Source organism: Mycetomoellerius zeteki, unplaced genomic scaffold (genome assembly GCF_001594055.1).
Source record: "Mycetomoellerius zeteki isolate Tzet28-1 unplaced genomic scaffold, Tzet1.0 scaffold4, whole genome shotgun sequence".
Classification (NCBI taxonomy): Eukaryota; Metazoa; Arthropoda; class Insecta; order Hymenoptera; family Formicidae; genus Mycetomoellerius; species Mycetomoellerius zeteki.
In genome coordinates, this window is record NW_017257391.1 from 85,983 (window position 1) to 107,961 (window position 21,979).

The window sequence follows — 21,979 nt, forward strand, 5'->3', positions numbered from 1 at the left end:
CATAAAATTTTATATATACTGTTAAATCTATAGTGTCAAATGTAACTTAACGTGAGTCACTGCTCCTACTCAATCATATCGTTATTTTATATTAAAACAATGGTTATAATTGACTATACAGTGTCAATTTAACACTATATAGTGTCAAATTTAACTATCGTTTTGGTAAAAAATAACAATACATTTAGTAGGAGCAGTGCCGACTCACGCTAGGTTAAATTTAACACTATAGATTTAACAGTGCAGTGTATGTCATAACTAGTCTAGAATCTTCAAAAATTTTTGTAAATTTTCTAAATAACATAATAACCGACTAACTCGAGGAATGTGTGTATACAGTATCAGCTCGCATTGATGTAATACTCGCGAGACACCCGATATGTAATCGAGTGTTTGAACGGAGCTGCTCGCCAGAGTTGAAACCGACCGACCGACCGACCGACCGACGCAAGGTCAGGCGGTGGCCTCCAACTTCCGGTGGTGGTATCCCCGCGTACACACGGGCACGCCGTCATACGTACGCAGACGGAAAAGAGGGCACCCCTTCTCTCGTCGCGCGGCCTATTCCTTTCCTTTACGTCCTTCCTCATTACCTCTCTCTCTCTCTCTCTCTCTCTCTCTCTCTCTCGTCGACGAACCATACGAGACGTAAACGCCGACATACGACGAAGCCCACAATAGCGTTGACAATAGGTACGTATGTTGACAGTCGAGAGATGACAGAGAACTGCGTGTGACACCGAGAAGTACCGACAGGCGGAAAAGCACTATAGAAGTACAACTAGAAGTTCGACCTGGATGGGTATCGAGATAAATGGGAGGGTTGTGGACGGGACTGAGGAGGGTAGTATCCTATTGGGTGACAAACTATTGTTTCCGCGCGAATTCATGTACAAAGCGATTTTCCGAAGCGCTTCACTGTGCCGCAAAAATGCATTCAGACTTCGTAACCGCGGATGACCGGGTTTTTCGAGAATAATGTAGTTCTCCCTTTTGTTGTGTATTTTTTAAATATTTTTTAAATATTTTTTTTCTAATACGAGCTACCGTGCTTTTTACGTTTTTATATGCAAATAAAAATTTTATGTAAAAATATTCAAAAAAGGAACAATTTTAATATGCAATATTTTATATATATATATATATATTACATATTTTTATTGTATTATATTACAGTAGAATTGTGTTCAATTATGATATTTACACGTGCAGAACATGGTAAATGGTTTTGACATTTTTTCAAAATATAGCGCACCTATTTTGCACAACCTCCATTCGCTATATGTATAAGTTTACGTTTTAAAGATCTCTATAGACATCGCAAAACAAAAGCATACGCTGTTGCGCGTGAAATGTATTCCTTTCATATATTTTTCTCAAACAAAAGGTTTTTTTTAATTTTCGTGATTGCGCTGCCCTAGTTTCTGTTCGCAGTCTAGAAAGTGATCTATGTTACGCCATTGAAAACAAACAAAACACAAATACACAAAAAATTGATTGGCAACAAGATTGAGACTCGTACTAATTACTTTTAGATGAATCACTTTATTTAATTAATTAGAGAGAAAAGATATTAATATATTATGATGCACAAGTATCCTACCTACAAAATATTCTTTATATTCACTGTGTAATATAATTGGATTCTATCATGATCGTTACGAAGAAAATTTTCCGATTTAATTCTAACAATACGTATATTTTTCATTATTATGTTTTAGAATTTGTGTCAACCTAGTAAAAAAGATGTATATAGTTCGGAATTACATGACGATAGCGTTTTCTATGTTTCTCTAATCTTTATTATTTTAAAATTAAGCTTATGTTTGAAAGAATCAATTAATTTTTACCAGATTTTGTAATAGAATTCTATATTTTAATTCTATTTATAATTTAATATGTCGCGATATACATATGTGTATGTACATATGTACCTATATCGTTCATTTGTTACAACAATGAAATAACTCAAAAACCTTCAAAAGTTTTCCAGAAAACAAGTTTGAACATTTTGAATCATTAACAATTTGAAATATTAATTTTGAAGTTAATATTACAATTTTGATGTAATAACTGATTGTAAAAGAATAAAAGCATATACTTTTAAAGTATATTTTTTTATATGTCTGTTTTTTTACAATTAACTAAAAAATGACAATTTTTGTGTTATGTCGTTGTAACAATCAAGTGATATGTGTATTTTAATACATACTTTTAATCTATATTTTATAAAAATGTATTTTCTAATGTTTGTTCCCATATTTTATGTACATATACATCACATAAAATTACAAATAGAATTCTATCTTAAATTTTGAGATAAATCGTTTAAAGTGGGATTTAATCCATTTCTTCATGGAACAATTTAGTTATCGCGTAACACTTTCATTTCGCGTTCATCGAATTCCGGCAATTGCAATCTCGCATGCATTGCGCAATGCAGGACGCTTTAAAGTGCGCGGAGAAAGAAATAAGCTCTTTGCAGCACTTGCTGTGTTCGCTTCTTCGGGCATTCTATCGCGCAACTACTTACTACTGACAGGCAGGTCCAGAAAGAGGTCACCATCACCAACTAGTATTGCGCCGTTCTCGTCCTCGCTACCTTCATTTCTCGGCGTCTCTCTCCCCCTTTCTCTCTCTCTCTCTCCCTTGTTCATTGACTCTCAGAACCAAGCACACTGCACTCACCAATGCAACTACTCTTGATGCACTCAGCAGCTTCTCTCTTCACGCGGCCTATTTTCGTGAAAATACGCGAGCGTAAAAAAAGTGCACACGGAAAGACAGAGAGTCGACGAATTAAAATGAGAAAGAAAAAAATAGTCGAGATCGGGCTCGAGATTTACTACCTATTCTGTAGAGTATAAAAGCAAAGAAAAATTATGAATATTCTGAATAAAAATTTAGTACTGATCGTAGGTCGCATAGAATAATAGATTTAAAATAAATACATATGTAAATGTGTATTTTGCATACTTTAATAATAAAAGATAAAATTTAAGGAGTTACATTTTCCGAATAATAGCTACCTTTCGTTTTTGTGTATTTTGCAAGAAACGGAATATTTAGCGACGTAAAAGGTAGAACATAGGCAAAGAACTGTGAGAAAGTTGGAAGTGCGGAACGAGAAGAACGTCGAGCGCGAGAGGATGAGAAAAGTGAAAAAAAATTCTTTTAGATTTCACAGAAGCACGCACTTCTTTTCCTCTTTTTCTCTCTTTTTCTCTTCCTTTATCGTTCTCTTTACTCTTTTTTCGCTCGCTCTCTTTCCTCTCTCATCTACTCGTAATTCTCGGGGAAATAGATTTCAAGAACGTACTCGTCCCATACGTGCGTGTGTCACGCTTCGTCCGTACGGACGTGCGTGTCTCTCGTATGCACACGCGCGCTCGCATTTCGCGCGAGCGTTTCATCGACGATGACGACTCGTGTGAATTTCGCATGAAACACGCAACGACGAGAGAGCGTCCTTTTTATCCGATCGTTCCCGCGCATTTCCCGCATTACATTCTCTCGTAGAAAATATGACCCACCCTACACCCTATTTCCCTTTTTTCTTCTTTCGTTCCGACGAAAACGAAATCTCGCCGTGTGGCAAGATATATCTTCGCTCTGCGTCGTCAAGACTTCACTGCAGGCTCACACAGAACGACCACAGCCTTTGTTCTCGGTAAAATGACGGAGATTTTTGTGTAAATATCCCGATGTGTATATGTATATACTGCGCTGAAAGCATTCTTCTGTTATCGTCATTTCGACATACGTAGTTGCGTTCTGCTCCATAAATTATAATCAAAGTAGTCGGCAATATATCGTATGTTTGAATGATACGCAATAAATATCTCGATTAGTGCGAAATTTATTACAGTGGATGTCGATCTAAATGGACTGGAAATAAAAAGCCAAATATTACTTGCTGAAACATCAGAAAGTATATATTTTAAACAACGATAAATGAAATGAAAAGAATGATAATAGGTTAGAATAAAACTTTTTTTTAAGTGTATTTCTATATAACCCTCAAAAATACAATTTTAATTCGATTCTATACATCGATAATAGACGTCTGAATTATTATGCATAGTCAGAGTATTTAATTTTGCAATTTTAAACGACTTAGGGGTGAATATATCTGTTTGCTCCTAGAGGGAAGTGCCTTAAGGATTGCAGCGCAAAAATCCAAAATGCTTGAGAATAGTAGCGCATAAATCAGAGAATTATTATGCATAGTCAGAGTATTTAATTTTGCAATTTTAAACGACTTAAGGGTGAATATGTCTGTTTGCTCTAAGAGGGAAGTGCCTTAAGGGTTGCAGAGCAAAAATCGAAAATGCTTGGAAATAGTAGCGCATAAATAGCGCATAAATTCTGTGTATTTAATTTTTCAAATCAATTATTTTTAATGGGTGGGGGGGACTGATTGACTGCCTACTCAGCCCCCCACAAAAAATTTTTTTTTAGCTAAACGGAAGGAGCACAAAAATTTTTGTTTGCGGATATGAATAGCGCATAAATAGCGCATTATATGGTGATTAGATATACGTCGTTTATAGTAAAGGATATTTCTTTATTTCGGATACCTATTCTTTAGATTTATTTATTTTTTTAAAATTCAGCTTTGTCCTTTATTTTAATTTAACTCCTTCAGACCCAGCGTACATTATAATGTACATCAAATTTGAAGACATAATCGATTGAAATTATTTAATTCTATCGACATCATTTGAGATCTGATGTACATAATAACGTACATGTTCGAAAAATAGTAAAAATTTTGAAAAAGAAATTAATTATTTAGTATATGAATGATTTATTTAAGTACACACGAATTAAATAAATCATTCATATACTAAATAATTAATTTCTTTTTCAAAATTTTGACTATTTTTCACAATTAAACTAATTTGGAAATTTTTTGGAAGTCCTAAAATTTTCTGGTTTTATCCTTTATTTTCTCTAAGAGAATGTGGTAATAATAATATTATTATTATTACCGCGGCAATAATGGTAATAATAATGTTATTATAATAAATAATAAATGATAATAATATAATAGTAATAATATTATATTATATAATAATAATGAGCACTGTAATAATAGATAGATAAATCGTCATTTGCACGCATTAAGAATTTAATTGTGAAATTATTAACGAATCAATAAAAAAAAAAACATTTTTCGAATATTTTGGTGGCATTCATTTTGATCCTCATAAATAAAGCTGTTGTGTAAATTGTCAGAACAATAAGGAATGCCAAGGGCTACCGAATGCAAGCCGCATTGCGCGCATCGTTGCTCTTGAAACCGCGCGTTCATTCGTGCACTCGCGGACTCCTACTGCACGTGCGAAATGAATAAGAGCAAAACTAATGACGTGGCGAGAGATTCGGGACAGTAACGGTTCCACCGTCACCAGCACACGGCACTGAATAACTGTCAGTGCCGCCGGTGTGAAATGAAGAAAGAGCCTGTGCGACCCGATGAGAACGCGGACTCCCGCGAACTCGTTGCTTCTCTGGCGTTTGTCTCTCGTGCATTCGCAACGTAACGGCCGCGAATGCTTTTCAGTCTGCCATGTGAAGAGTGCAAAAAAGTATCCGTTTATTTTCTGTAGAAAAACGCGAAACATAACGACCATGCGATCAACTTGAATTAAGTTGTTCGGAAATCATTGCTTCTGCAGTTGAAATCAATTTTTTTTTCGTAGTCATAGGCAATCCTTTATTTCTAAATGACCTTTTCATTACTCTCTAAAATTCTTTGTCATAGTTTCACATTTTTCATTAGGTCTCTAAAATTCTTTATCTTAGTTTCACATTTTTCTTTTATCATAAAACTTTCTCGATTCATATTTCTCTCTAACTAAGATTATTACACAAATAATCTCTATATTGCGATAATAATCTGGAGAGAAATGTTTTATGCGACAAAAGATAAATTTTCTCATTTAATATTTTATCCAAGTTAGGTAATTAGCATCTAATAGCAATTTTATGGTGAATTAACAGAATACTTGGTTAATATTTATTTATTTACAAATAGGCGACGATTATCTTTATCTTAATTGTAACTTTTGTGATAAAAGAATATATTAGAATTGATTTCATAAGATGACGTACTCATACTTGCTTGTACTTTATAATTCTTCATTATTCTGTGTATTCTTACCAAAATCACATCGAGCATTTTACATTTGTCATGCCGAGGATTTGTGTTTACTTACAATGCAATGTGTAGACAGGTGCATCGTTTCACGCACGTTGGAAAAATTTTTTGTTCCACTTGTTGATTCGGCTCGTACTCGAGTGTAGGAGCACACGTTATTTTAAACGGATGAAGGCCCGTCGTTCGTTTTAATAACCTTGTTACGCGGTGCTTTACTATCTATGTGTTAATCAAATTATTTTCATTACCATTCGAAACAAATTGATTGAAAGAGCGTCCATCTATATTCGTGGTATTCGCGCAATATAATATAATCGTTTCTGTTAAAAACTGTGCTCGATCTCTCACAATAATTTAAAACTCCCGTCGTGGTGTTTGATGATAGCGCGTATTAACGATCGCACGAAATCACGGAAACCAAGAGCACTGGATGTTGTTTTCATCACGTAATTTACATCGATGAACTCGCGAACTTTTATTGACACACAATTCAATTTGCGTTTTCAATGGAAAAGAGTCGTAAATGTTCGTTGTTTTTAATTATACGTTAAAATTTTTCGATAATTTGGCATTTTACGTCGAAAAACGATGTATAACTATTTTTGCTGGACGTCTCTAACTTTTTATAAATAACTTCTTCATTAGTAATTTAAATTTTCCTCTTCTTTTTGCTACGTACGTTTGCGACTTTCGGAAAGTCGATTTGGAAAGCCGCTGTGGTTTCTATTCTATTGGTGTAGTGCGGTTTCTCCTTTATTGTATTCATGACGTCACAGTCGTTGACTATTCGTAAGCGCCGGAATACGCTTACGTGCGAGGGAAGTGGCATAACAACTCGACATTAAGAGCCGACAGAGCGAACAACCAGTCAGTTTTTGACTGACGTGTCCTCCAATTTAGTATTTAACGATAAAGCCACAGAAAGCATTGCAAAAATAGACTTGGGAAAATCAACGAGGCGAGTCAATGTGAAAAAGGGGGGATGAAGTAAAAGATAAATTTACATTTCTTCATTTACATTTCCCTCACAGATCATTCGAAGAAAAATCGTTCAAATAGCGCTACTGTTGAAGATATAAAGAGAAGTCATTCTGTGCTTTCGATTATCGTGACAAAACAGAATACAAATTTAGGAGTATAAATATCGTTTTATTTCGAAAAATTCACAAAAGAGAATGATATGTTTCGTTATAAAGGTATAAAAGTGTTACATTCTGCACAGACTATGTCGTGTGACTTATCGTTGAATTATGCAGATCGATATATTGCGAGTTAGATCACTTATTTATTATAATTTTTTTCACAAAATAGTATTGAATTACACCCAGAGAAAAGTTTTTTCGATTAAAAAAAAAATTATTGAATAAAAGAAATTTGTGCATTGCTATACTGTTAAAGAACGGTCTCTTTAATTTGAACGTCACTTCTTGAAATCAAATAAATTTTTCTTTAATTTAAACATTATTTTTTTAAATCAAGTAAATTTTTTTTTCTCAAAAAGGTAAGTATTTTCATTTCAATTTAAAAAAATCAATGAAAGAAACGATTTCTTCAATTTAAACATAATTTTTCTCTGGGTGCACTGTAAAATATAAAATGTTAATTTTAACTTAAAGACATTTAGTGGACTTTCTGAGACATGCAAAAATGTTAAAATTAACACAAAAATTTTAATTTTAACGAAAGTTCACTAAACGTCTGTAAGTTAAAATTAACATTTTATTTTTACAGTGTGTACATACTAATTTTTTTAGAGAGTGCATGTTGAGTGAATAATTGATTTCTTTTCATATTTAAAAAATTATTTGTATAAATAAATATTAAATTATTCGGGCGTTATCGAAATCATTGATAATAAACGAGTCACTATCTTGATTATAAATTATAGAGATACTTTTTCGCATAAATAATAGCAATTATTCTAAGTGGATGAGAAAGATTATTTTTTATGCATGTAGAAGTGTAAGGCTAAAAAATTCTAATCAAGTGTCTGTGAATAAACTCACTGAGCTGCAGTTTAATTGCGGATGGACCATGAGTTTAATAGCGCAACAAAAGAAATTTAATGATCGGTAAATGAAGACTCTTTAACCCGATGCGATCTCGGACGCGATTCATCTCGTGTCAGGAATGATCGACAGTAAGGAGATTCACCCGAAACCGTCGTTTCAGTCTGACAGGATGCGACAGTCGAGGGAAAGTTGCTTCACGCGCGTCTGACAAACGCGCGCTGTTTCCACTGCGAATTCTCTCGCGCAGCGAGAAGGGAAATCGCGTTTCGCGACAGGCACGGGGAGCAGGTCGCGGATGTGTGTGTGTGTATGTGTGCAGAAACGAGAGACGCGACTTACGTCATCGCGTCCCCCGCGGATCGAATATTGAATCGGAACGGCGCGTTGTTACGACCGGCGAACAAGGCCGGCGAAATAACAGGAAGCCGGCCGGCCGTATCGATATGTGCACGCGCGCGGCATTTGACAGGATATTGACGTGTGCGCTCTCTTTCTCTTTCTCTCGTTCTCTCTTCTTTTCTTTCTCTTCTGTGCTGAAATCTCCACTTGGATAGTTGGCATTCGTATATTCCGTTCCCGCTCATGTTTGCAGCCAACGAGGCCAAAATGGAAAAATCGATGTCGCTATGAACAAGGTCATGCGTCATCCCTGTAGACCTACAAACCTTTCAAGAAAAAGCCGCGAAACGGCTCTTTTTTCAATTAAAATCTCTTTATCAATTAAGAACCCGTACAATGATATTACACAGAGAGAAAAATGTTTGGTATTTGTAACTATAATTATATATTACTATAATTATGATTATTACTGCTATAATAATAATAACAGTAACTATATATATAGTTCCAGCAACAAATGTATATAGTTGGCAATCTAAAATGACTATAATTATAGTTGTTATAACCATAAAATAGTTGAAATTATCATAAAAATGATTCAAGTGACTATAATTTTATAGTTATATTTTGGGACAACCATAAATTTTATGGTAATTTCAACTATTTTATGGTTATAACAACTATAATTATAGTCATTTTAGGTTGCCAACTATATACATTTGTTGCTGGAACTATATATATAGTTACTGTTATTATTATATCAGTAATAATCATAATTATAGTAATATATAATTATAGTTACAAATACCAAACATTTTTCTCTCTGTGTAATATTGAGTCAAAAAATTATTTTCTTTTTGTTTTTAATATCGAGTGCGCCTTTCGCAATGTTTTTTCTTTAAAACAGATAAAATGAAGACTAACAGGATTTTGGAATTGATGTATTCTTGACAAATTATTAAAACATTATATTCAATTAAGAGAAATAATTTTGTTTTTGGTTAAAGCAAATCTTAATACTTAAGTATTTCAGTGTGAATTTTTACATATATATACTTTGTAAAAGTGAAATTAGTGTATTTTTAATAACTTCAGTGCTACACTTATAACTGATGTAATCATCAGCGAATATTTACTGTTTTTCAATAATAATACACTGATTCACATTTAGAGATTATGATTTTCTGTAGATTCAATTTGTAGAAATCATAACTTCTAAAAATGAATCAGTCTATTATTACTGAAAAAAGTGGTAAAATATTCGCTGATATTACAGTTATATTAAGTGTAGCGCTGTGTGTGTAAAGTCAGTAATACACTAATTTAGTTTTAGAGAATATATCCAATTTTGCAAACTGTGCACTAAAATCTTTTCTAGCTGTGTTAAGCATCTTAAAGCTATAAATAATTTATTGCAAATTGCGAAAAATATTACTTCTACCGTGAGATAATATTTTTCGCAATAACTACAGTTAAGATGCTTATTAATAACAAAATTATCAATATCCTTCTAAGATGCTTATAAACATCAAAAATTATTAAATTGCTTGTTAATTCAATATGTGATATTACTACTCTAGTTCTATTTATGATTTCGTTTCAAGACTGAAAAAGATTCGATGTGCAGTTTGTAGAATTGGATATGTATATAAATTCATACTGAAATACTTAAAGCTACATCCGCTTTAACCAAAAATAGGATTATTTCTCTTGAATTCTAATTGATTTTAATTATTAACGTGTGTTTTATCATAATACAATATAGTATCATAATAATAACAATCAAATCGTGTTTAATACTAATAAGGGAATCATATTTCACCAATTTTTACAAGCTTTTGATGTTTTGTAAAATATAAAAGGATATCAAAGAAGTCTATATTTTTTTTATTGGCTCATTTCAAGGTTTAGTTATCAAAACAACTCAAAAATAATGGATTTTTGATTTTCGAGATTTTCGAAAAATATGAATACACTGTTATTAAGAGTATAAAATACTTTAAAATTTTTGTATTAAACATTTTTTTCTTACAGTTTCGAAGATATTTAATTGCTGAAAATAAAAAACTGTTATTTTCAAGGAATTGATTTCTCGAAATCTTGAGAAAAGGAGATAAAAAAAGTATGAGTTTAATATTTTTTAAAAATATAATATATTTTCTACAATATATCTAAAGCTAAAGCCTATCAACCAATGAGGGATAGCTCTGATAGTCCCATTGTAAGTTTAGAACTCTCTTGTTTGTGCCGATTTTTCTAAATCTGATATCTCTAAATATGATTTTATAATTTGAGCAAATCAGAGATTAAATTGAAGTTAGAAATGTCTAATTAAATATTTTATCATAAATGATGACAAAATTCTAATAATAACTGTTTATATTGAATATATGCGACGTCTCGTCAAAATATGCCATTAAACGTCAAAACGAACGTCTGTTCTCTTGAAACGATCAATAAGCGATAAAGTGCTATCAATTGATATGACATGGCTCATTCGAGAATAAACTTTACATAATTTAATCATAAAATCCGAAATCTTTAATTTAATAAATTTAATAATAAAGGTAAATATGCATTATAGCAAATATAACGAAAATGATAAAAGATATGACGTAAATATATCAAGAATTTTATCTTTTATTAATAATAATTCTGCAGCTATGTTACATTTCTTGTTTATTTTTCTTACATAGATTCCAATACACTAATTTAAAAGACAATAATTGAAATTTCTATATTTTAGCTAGTTTATGTCACAGGTTAACGTCTGTTTTTTTTTCTTTATTATAACCGTGCTATATTTTCTCGGTATTAGAGGCTGAGTTCTCTTAAGGGATTTCACATCGCGAAGCATGTAATAAAATTCTGTCGCACCTCTTTTTCCTCCTATCCAAGTCTCGATGTAAGCAATAATAAAACGTTTTCATCACCGTCGCGACTGATCGCGTGCAAGCTTGTTTATTTTTACACGTCGACATTTAACATCGTTAACCATTTACGTGTATGTAGCGAAATATTACACATTACGGATAATCATAATTTTATTATTAATAAATTGAATGTATACGTATGTAAGTACCACTTATTTAAGATAATGTTTATAATTTTTAGATACAAAATCAAAGAATGTTATATTATTTTGCTAAAAAATTCATACTATTTATTAATTATTGACTGCGAACATTCTCATTAGAAGACACATTAGAAAATAGCAATGATTTGTTTATCAAAATATATAATTTTGATAATATTATTTTAATTATAAATAAATTAAACACTAGGCTCTCTTATTTTTAATCAAAAATATTTTCTCTAAGATTCATAATCTGGCTATTTTTAAGTTTTTTGCATACAAGCTCTCTCTCTCTCTCTCTCTCTCTCTCATTTATTATTATAGTTAATTATCGTGTATTTTATCAGTAGACGATGATTAGTGAAACGAAGCCGCCCAGTTTCTAATCTCCGTCTGAAACAAGCGCGAGTCTGGTGTCACACTGGGAGCTGTCTGGTAGTGGGGACATGAAAGAGACGAGGAGGGACAGAATGGTGCTTAGAACTGGAAGGGGGTCAGAACCAGTGGTGGGAGACCATCCGTCCATGGTCGTAGGAGAAGGTTGTGGTAGGTCGCGATGGTCGCAAAATGGCCGATCGGAATGGTTACCCGGGAAACCATATGGGCGGTGCTTGGCGTTTACCAGAGGCGGAGCGTGATGGCCTTGGCGGCCATTATGATCCTCCGCTCCGAGAGATATCGCCACCTGGTGAGCGTCCCCCGAAACCAGGGGTTAAAACCAGCCTTGGTACCGGGAATATTGCCACCCTCCGGGACTGTCTGGGACACGGATGGGCGAGGAATCGCTTTTGCATTCTGGGATAGTTTTCGTACTCTAGACAGTTCTGGGATCCGTATCATGTGTTGTGAGATGATTCGTTCTGGTCATTCGAAATCTGATTATTCCGTCAAGTTGTTTCTCTCAGAGACACGGTATATTCTTGATTTCTTCTGACGGATTGTATAAACTGTACTTCTACTTGACTTATTTAATATCGTCAGCGAATTGTTGAAGTCTATTTCGCCGTGCTAGAGAAAGGAAGGATAAATTTTTCCTGCTGTCATCAATTAATTATTGCTATAGACTGGAGTATATCTTATATGAATCACATTAACAGCACTTCTTCTTTAATTATATATTTTCAGGGAGAATTGGTTGAAATAAATTTCACTGTTTGAAAGAAATGGAAGCAATTATCCATTCATTATTGATTTAATCGACTATATTGATCACTCTCTTTCTTTATTTTTCTAAAAAAATTGACTGTAAGTTATTACATAATTTGATAATTTATAGTAAATTTAATAATAGGGAATAATTACCCTCATTTCTTTACTATATTGTAATAATTTACTAAGTTACTACAGAGTAGTCAGAATTAAATTAAATATAAAGTAGTAGTTAATGTTTTTTAAAATAGTTTTTGAACGAACCCAATATAAAAAAATGAAGATATGGTAAACTATACTTTTCTAATGATCAATGTACCACGATTTGTAACAAAACATTGTTGTCCGATTTCACAAAATTGTAAACAGTTTTATACTAAGAATATTATTTTATATATTGTAAAAAAATATTCAATATAGAGTTATGTGACAAAATACATATAACACTATTTATATCAAACTCTGGCGTAATGATGAAAGTGATAATGATAATAGATAATAGGACTCTCGAAATTCTCATGCTAAAACGATTCTCGCGATTTTTTTCAGATCGCCATTAATATTTGCAACACGCTTCATCGTTGCAATGCGAATTCTTGATAAACTGGGAAGGAATTTGTCGCGCCTTGGATTACGTCGTTCGGGCGGCATCCCCGATGCGCGGGTAATCCGGACACGCGGGACACGGAAATATAGAAGAGAGATTCCTGCGAAAACGGATTACAATTCCTGACATAACCCCGTCGGTGCCGAATACCCCCGCGATTCGAATTGCGTGCCAGCGGCAGCGCCATTAAACGCATCTAGTGAGCGAACGGGCGAGCGAGCGCGATATCGCGTTATTATTAATCATCCGTGTATCGTTTACGTGGCGCTTCCCTCGCCTATTATTAACGGCCGTTGCGCCCCGTAGATATTTACTTATTAATTAACCGATTAACGTTTCGCAATTATGCGCTGTCACGCTCCACTCGCGTACCCGGAAACCGCGCCTCGATCGTACTTCATCTCGCGTTTCTTGCGCGTTCGATTAATAACGGCCGCGAATTATTATTGATGCCAACGATGTGCCACGGTGCCGTAGTCGGAGTCTGGCCAACCCACCATTTCCAGACACATCAATTAATTTCCCGCAGTCATACAAATGCAAATTTATACACCATGCCGTTTCTTTCGATCGCAAAAGGATAAAGCGGCATCGATCGATACGTTAATAGATGGTTACACAATTATTATTAGATATATTACTGACGTCGGTAAATTGAGTCATCGCGCATCTCTATAATATTATTGTTTGCAGAATTTGCTGATATGTAATTTTTATTGAATGGTTTCATTTCACTGTTATTTTACACATTCAATGTATTCTCTTCTTTACATTTTTACAAATCATTCTTTCTCTCATATTTCAAACTTTTGACATGTTCTACTTATCTCTTAATCTTAGTCTTATATACGATATAATTACAACACGCTGTAAATTATACATGTTTTGGCCAAACACATCGAATTGAGTATTTGCGGTCACGGTGCGACGATTTTGATGAGCGTGCTTCGCCCATAAATACTGATTTATCAATTAATTGGCTGATGCATCGTGACCGCACCGAGTCACGCTCTCCCCTTACGATTACGATGACCCCAGTGTGGCAGACAGGCGAGAGGGTTGCATGATATTCTGAGGGAATCTAAAACCGGATGCAAAGTATTCTATAAATATAATACGCATACATTCTTGTGTCGATCTGTGCACGAAAAGATCTTTCTCATTTATGTACATCGTGCAAACATTTCGTGATGTCTCGACGTAACGTTTTATAATTATACTACCTTAAATGATTGAAGATGGGAATTATTCCAAGCTTTAGAAGTTCTGCGTGATAAAGGCGCTGTTTTATTTTTGAATTTTTTATGAGTGAACTTAAAAGTTTAATAGAAGTACAGCTTGTAAAATTTTGATCTAAATATATACTTTATGTTGTTAAAGAGTGACTTCAAAAAAGGGATCTTTTTCGTCCGTTTTTGGATCCTCAATGTTTGGATTGAACTGTGTGCCAAATGATACCCTACAATGAGATATTAATTACAAAGAAATTTCAGGTTGAGGTGACAATTGTTATCATAGCTGGAGGGGGTTTTACGTATATTACGTCCATGCGAAAATCCGATTTTTTTACATTCAAAGCGTCATTTAGCCAAATATTTCATGGGCAGGTAGAGCGGATTAAACTGAGTTAAAAAGTCCTGTACCATTTTGCAATTTTCGCAATAGTTAACAAGATATTAATTACTAAACATTGCCGAAAATTGATCTTCAATAAAAAATTTTTTATTCAAATTTTTTTATAAATACTATCAGTTTTATAGAAAAACTACAAAAGACAAAAATTGTTTTCTTTTCATAGAACTCTAAGAATTTTTTCAGAAATTTTTTCAGAATTTTTTAATACCGTATTTTCTCATGTTAGTAAAAATAAGAAAATGCAATACTAAAATTAGTATTTGAATAAAAAATTATTGAAGACTAATTTTCGACAATTTTTAATAATTAATATCTTGTTAATTATTGCGAAAATTACAAAATGGTAGAGGACTTTTCGACTCAGTTTAGTCCGCTCTATTTGCCCATGAAATATTTGGTGATTATTTTGGGACACCCGTATAATGATAATTCGATAATGGACTTTGATTCCACTTCCCCAGCTCTGAAAATAATTGTCACCTCAACTTGAAACTTCTCTGTGATTAACATCTCATTATAAGGTATCATTGGATACAGAGTTCAGTCGCAAAATCGAGAGCCCCAAAACGGATGAGTCACTCTTTGAAGAGTTCACGTTCATTTAATTTTAGATTAAAGTAGAGCGTGCACTTTTGCAGAGGCCATAGAATAGAGGAGAAGGTGGTATTATGGCTAGTGTATATATTGTGGCCTCCCTTAATATCTCCGCTATTACGAGTATATGTATAGCGAATTGTAATGATTATACTTATCGAATTATTTCTTCAGTAGCTCGCCGTTACACCATGACGCTAATTTACCAATACTCAGCATTTTTATAGCTGACAATAGCCAGCGCTTATTACTTATAACGCATTTTTATTTTCAAATATTTCGAAACGTTTCTGAGATACATTTTAACATTTAATTACAACTACTTCCTCATTTTTCTTGAACTTGAGCGTATTATCACATGAATATATGTATTTTTGAGTATGTTATTTGCTATTTAACATTTTATTTGACTGTATATATTTTGAGTTATGCAAATTTAAACAACAGTACGGCATTTTGCTAATGTGGCCCTCTATGGATATTGATTATTCACAACCTCTTTTTTGAGGTTTTCATATCAAAATAATTATTTAATAATCGATTGTATAGCTGTACTGTTAATGTATAGTTTACCTATATTACGTGTACTATTTTTGTACTAAGATTTTTAGTACTGAGCAGCTTACATGCAGAAGTTATATGAATGTATATATAAATTCATTTGCATATATTTTAAAATGTTTTACTTTTTTGTTAATTTTGTAATCAAATACTGTTTTCTAAACAAAACTAATATTTTAAGGCTATTTTCATGAAATTTACCACCACATTACCACCCATTTTTTTCTTTGAGTCATTATGCAATGTCGCCACATTTTTATTAATAGTTTATTCTACACTGTTAAATTTATAGTGTCAAATTTAACCAAACATGAGTCGCCATTGTTCCTACTAAATATATAGTTATTTTTTGCCAAAACGATAGTTAAATTTGACACTGTATCGTGTTAAATTGACACTGTCATATTGACACATAGTGTCAAATATAACTATTGTTTTAGTATAAAATAATGATATAATTGAGTAGAAGTAGTGGCGACTCACGTTAAGTTAAATTTGACACTATAGATTTAACAGTGTAAGTAATAAATATTTCGTAACTTTGAGTCCAGAATCGATTCAACAACATTTTAACGAATGTAATTATCAAATTTTCAATTTAAATATTGATTATTAACAAAGTTATTGTGTAAAGTATAACTGGGGTACCATAATACCACTTTCTCCTCTATAGAATGACTATCCGTCATTTGATTCGATAAATCGGTTCCCCGACCGAATCCCGGTCGCGTTGACAAAGCCCGAGAGTAAACCGAGCGTGCGGATCCTGCTACATCCCGCTTCCATGACCCCCTCTCGTTATCCTAGAAGCCAGCACTTTCTGCTCCAGACCAGAGGTTATGAATAATACATATTAATTGCTCCATTTCCATGTACCATCCTCTTTCTCTCTCTTTCTCTCTCTCACATTCTCTCTGTGCAAATATGTACGTTATAGTCGAGACAATTTCACCATCGACGTTCAAATTCGTTGCGTGCGTTTCTGGAGGAACGCGAGAGACTCGATAAGCGTGCATGAATATCACGATAATAGGCGCTGATAATTAACTGGGTGGTTGTTACGTGGATAGCTGAAAAGGTCCCGCCCCGTGCATCGTTCGCATGATAACCGCTCGTTGTCGAGAATAGTTTAATCCTTAACCCCTCATGATTCCGTGGAATAAGTAGAACCTACACAGATTTCATTTCATTATGTAGCACCTGTTATTTTGAAAGTCTCTAATTAACAACGGAAAGGGTATATGCTATAACTTAAAAAAATGGCTAAGCAGAAAATTGTTCTCGTAATGCTATTTAATTAAAGGGATTATTCTCAAAATGGTTTTTACATTACGTCTCTCACAAAGATACATAGCTTCTATATTACATATAGCTGCAAAATATAATTAAAATATTATTAAGATATTAATTATTTTAACAAGAAAAAATATATGGATACATTGATTTATTTCAAATTTATATTATCAATCAATATTATCAGTTCACTTTTGTTGAGAGCTGAACTGTCACAAAAAAAGCTTTGTTTTTTGAGCTTTGTCTCTTTTCGAAACTTTTCGTCTAGTCGCTTTATATTACGTATGCAATTAATATAAGCGTCCGATTATATATGCTTGCAGATCCTCGTAGAGTACGACGACGTGGAATGGCAAAGGAGGGAGTGGCTGTCACCACATAGGGATGCCGTATTTTCCTTCTTTCTCATTGAAAGAGGTCTCTACTGGGCTGAACGACCTGACCCCAGGCACGCCAGTCTCATCCCCATCGATCATCATAATCACGCGAACAATAACCACCATCAGCACCGCATTAACGGGAAACCGCTCAGGGGCGCCACGGCGGTCGCTGACACCGTTGCTTGGCCAGCTCTTGTAAGTATAAATAAACTGTATCTAATTTTCATGAATGTATTTACGAATTCTTGGATGACCTTGTTTCGTTTTTTCTCAAAGAAAAAATATCGATGGTTTTTGTATCAGTGATTTCTCATCATTGGCATTGTTTGAGTAGGTTCCGAATTAGATTGTATAATAAGGAGAAAACATAAAGAGAGATGCTCCTCTTCAAATATTCATTAAATATGACTCGAAAACAAAAAATAAGTTCTTTCTATTTGTTAATCGCATTATGAATTACAGAACTTTCCTACTTTGTTTAGAAATGTAGATTATAGAAATTATACGATATACCGTTAAAAGAATATTTTTACCACGGTTTAAATGTTATACGATACAATATTTACGCCTGAATGCGACAGTAATCTGTCATGTGTGATTTCCTTCGAATTATACACAGAAACTGTCACGATTTACCATTTTTAATGCAGATCTCTCATATTTTAACGATGATAATTGAGAAATGCTCGCGATACTATTCGAATATAATCACTTCATGGTTAATTAATGAAATACTCAATTCTCCAGTCCGGTTGAATAAATTTTACATCGACACAATTCAACCGCTACAAAACGAACTGTCGCATTCCATTGGCTCGGCGCTCTTTTTCTGATTAAAATTTTAATGCTTCGATTGAATAAGCTCTTAATTATTTTGTGAAAATTCAACTACGCAAAAATAATTACGTTTATATATTTAAAATTTTTACCTTCTACGCAGCTTTTTGTAAAGAAATATCAAAAGGTCTGAATACCGCGTTGTATAAATATTGCTGAAATATCATTGCTATAATTGTTAATATCTTTATTTCTATTCCTTTTATATGTAGGTAATAATTAATTTTTATTTAATATCAGATGTCATCAGATTAAAACTATTATATCTGTATACAAAGAGATTATAATATTTACATTTTTTTTTCTAAAATATAAGTACGTTTTTAAAATAATTTTTATTTGAATATGCCATAAGCGAATTTTATTTTTATTCTGCAATTGATTGTAATTTTTAATTAATTCGTTAAAATTAATTTATGTAAAAATTAAAGTATAATCATTCATTAAATAAATGAATTAAATATCGTTCTTTAAAAATGCTCTGGTGCAATTTTATTATTATATTATGTCTTTCATAATGATATCCAGCTTTTTAAAACGTTTTAATGTAAATGGAATTAGTTAAATGCAGCATGCGCACGTTAAACGATAAAAATATGTTGCTTGGATGGATTGGATTAAAATGTTATTTCAACTGGAATAGTTACACATATAATCGAAAATTGCGTATTTGTTTTTAGACTTTTTATCCTCTCGTGGCACGCGCCGAATTGCACGAGGACGCCATGCCGATCGAATTTATGCAAGATCGCAAACTGGACTTCGTCGACTACTCCAAGCTGAAGCCGTTCACTGTAAGTTATACGTTTTAGTTATTCCTATTATTTAAGATCAACCGCGCTATCGAAGATATCAGCTGTAACATCATCATAATACGGCGTATGATCTTTGACTCCGTAATTACTCTGTAATCCATGTAAAGTGATAAATTATGTTTGTAAACAAATACTAACATAGTTAATGTTTAACTTTTATTACGAGTTTTTTTGCTATTATACTTTACTACACGCAATAGATTATTTGTACCTTGAGTTCATTTTCATCACTGTAACAAATATTGTTGAGTAATTATTACATATATTTTAACATCTTTAGAAGGCATTCGTAAGGTTGTATATTTAAAAACATTGTATATACTGGATGCTCCTAGTCTTTTGAAGAAAAGAAACGTGTAAAACACGAATGACCTAACCATGCGTGTACTAAGGGTTGATTATCATATACAGTTATAATCAGTTTGTTGAAATTTACTTCAACATATTTATTACTTATATCAATTTATTTTTCTTTTTTCATATTAATTTTAAACGATTATTATTTATAGTTAATGCGGTATTAATTTGATATTTTTTACGCTTTATGAAAGTTTAACATGTGACGAAGGTAGCATTTTTGTTTAGCAGAACACTGTTAAATTTATAGTGTCAAATATAATCTACCGTGAGTCGCCACTGCTCCTACTAAATATATCGTTATTTTTTATCAAAATGATAGTTAAATTTGACACTATACCGTGTCAATTTGACACTATACAATATCAAATTAACACTATAGTGTCAAATATAACCATTGTTTTAGTATAAAATAACGACATGATTGAGTAGGAGCAGTGGCGACTCACGGTAGGTTAACTTTGACACTATAGATTTAACAAGGAAGGAATTGATGATTCAACAATTTTTAATTAATTGTCCATATGTCCTTTCATATGGATTGTGAAGAAAACGTAAAAAGCATGAAACTCGTGCGCGCGACGAGAAGTACGGTGATAATTTTCGCTGACCAAGGTACATTGACGCAATCCGTTATCTCGTTTCCCTCCTAATTTCCTCACCGCTGCGATGTCCTGCACATTTCACGCGCGAGATACGATAAAGGCTCCCGAAAACGATTAAGAGCCCGCGAGCGGAGCGAGTTCGGTCGACGAATGTGGTATAGCGCATCACAGCGGCCACTTCCGCTTTACGACTGGAAACTTACTTCGTTAGGGGGTCTCACTGGGAACTTAGTTAGAGAACAAGTTCCGGCGCCATTGGCGCATCCGACACCCCTCCAGGGCAACGGATGCGAATGCGAGAGCGCGCATCTCTTCTTCTCTCCCGAGTCGTACCGCTGCTGTAAGTAATCTTTCACGGAGGCTTGTTGTCCAACTTCTCTTAAGAGCTACGCGGAAGAGCTTCGACCGAACTTACCAGGTGGAAGGAGCAGCCGAACTTTGACTTGAGTTCCCGTTTCACTTTCGCGTGTATGCAGGAGTTATGTACGCGAGCGTGACAGAACTTTTCACGGATTATTCCTCCCTGAACTGAAAATTTTATTATTTCCTGATGACGAATGAAATTGGAGAAACTTATTAATAGGAAAATATATATTTAAATTATTTAGGGCAAATATGTTACATGTGGAATTAAAAAGTAAATTGTAAAAGCAAAAGAATTTAATATGATTCGATACGTTGTTTACAATTGTTTAAATTTATTTGTTAATACATCACTATTGTATTAAAAACAGAAATTTTACATTGTATTACTTTTTTTTTATATTAACTAGATGCTTTTATCATTTTATTTCTCTCATCATGAATATTCCACTAAACTTTACGAACAAATTATCAAATAACGCGTTTTCGTGTTTCTTTTCATTTATTTGCTTATTTAATACATTTTATTGGCTATTCACATTAAAAAAAGAAATTAATTCTAAAATTTTCTGACACGAATGTGGTTTTTAATGTGTTAATTACGAATGTGATAAGCAAATTCCGGTATTAGTTTTTGACCTTCGATGATTAGTTTCAGGCAGTTGTAATGAATGAGCATGCAGAAACTTCCACGCTCTTGTCGGGAAAGCTCCCAGATAGGGAAATATGAGACACTCGACCGAGATAATAAATCGATCAGACCGATCCCTCTCCGCGAGGGTGAAAGAACAGTGCACGTGCACGTTTTTGTGTGTGTGCGTGCGGCCACTTTGGAAGTTGCCGCGTTTCTGTTAGGGTAGGAAGAGTTGAGCGAGGTGGAATTGTTTCCAAGTAATTAAACTACCGGGAAACTTTTACCGTTAAAACTTTTTCCCGCTTCGGCGACGGTATACGAGGTTGTAAGTCGTTTACGTGCGGCGAGAACTTTCAGTCCGGTGGTCAGGTTCAGGTGTGTCTCACCTTTCAAATCCGCCTTTTATCCTGCCACGTGCGATTTATTAGTCCATCTCAAACAAGATGTATAATACACAAAAATTTGTGTATTAAGGATGCCCCGAGAAATCTCGTACGTTTTAACAATGCAAGACAAATTTCATTTTTTCAGCTTTTTAATTGAAATTTAATGCCTT

At 33.5% G+C, this 21,979-nt stretch overlaps 1 protein-coding gene across 1 annotated transcript in view; it reads left to right on the forward strand.

Moving 5' to 3' along the window:
• Positions 1-21,979, forward strand: part of Kdm3 (Lysine demethylase 3) — a 329,663-nt gene that overhangs the window by 47,064 nt on the left and 260,620 nt on the right. Inside the window, 2 exon segments of the mRNA XM_018453630.1 lie at positions 17,756-18,007; positions 19,330-19,443. Of these exon segments, the coding sequence (XP_018309132.1) occupies positions 17,756-18,007; positions 19,330-19,443 (366 nt within the window).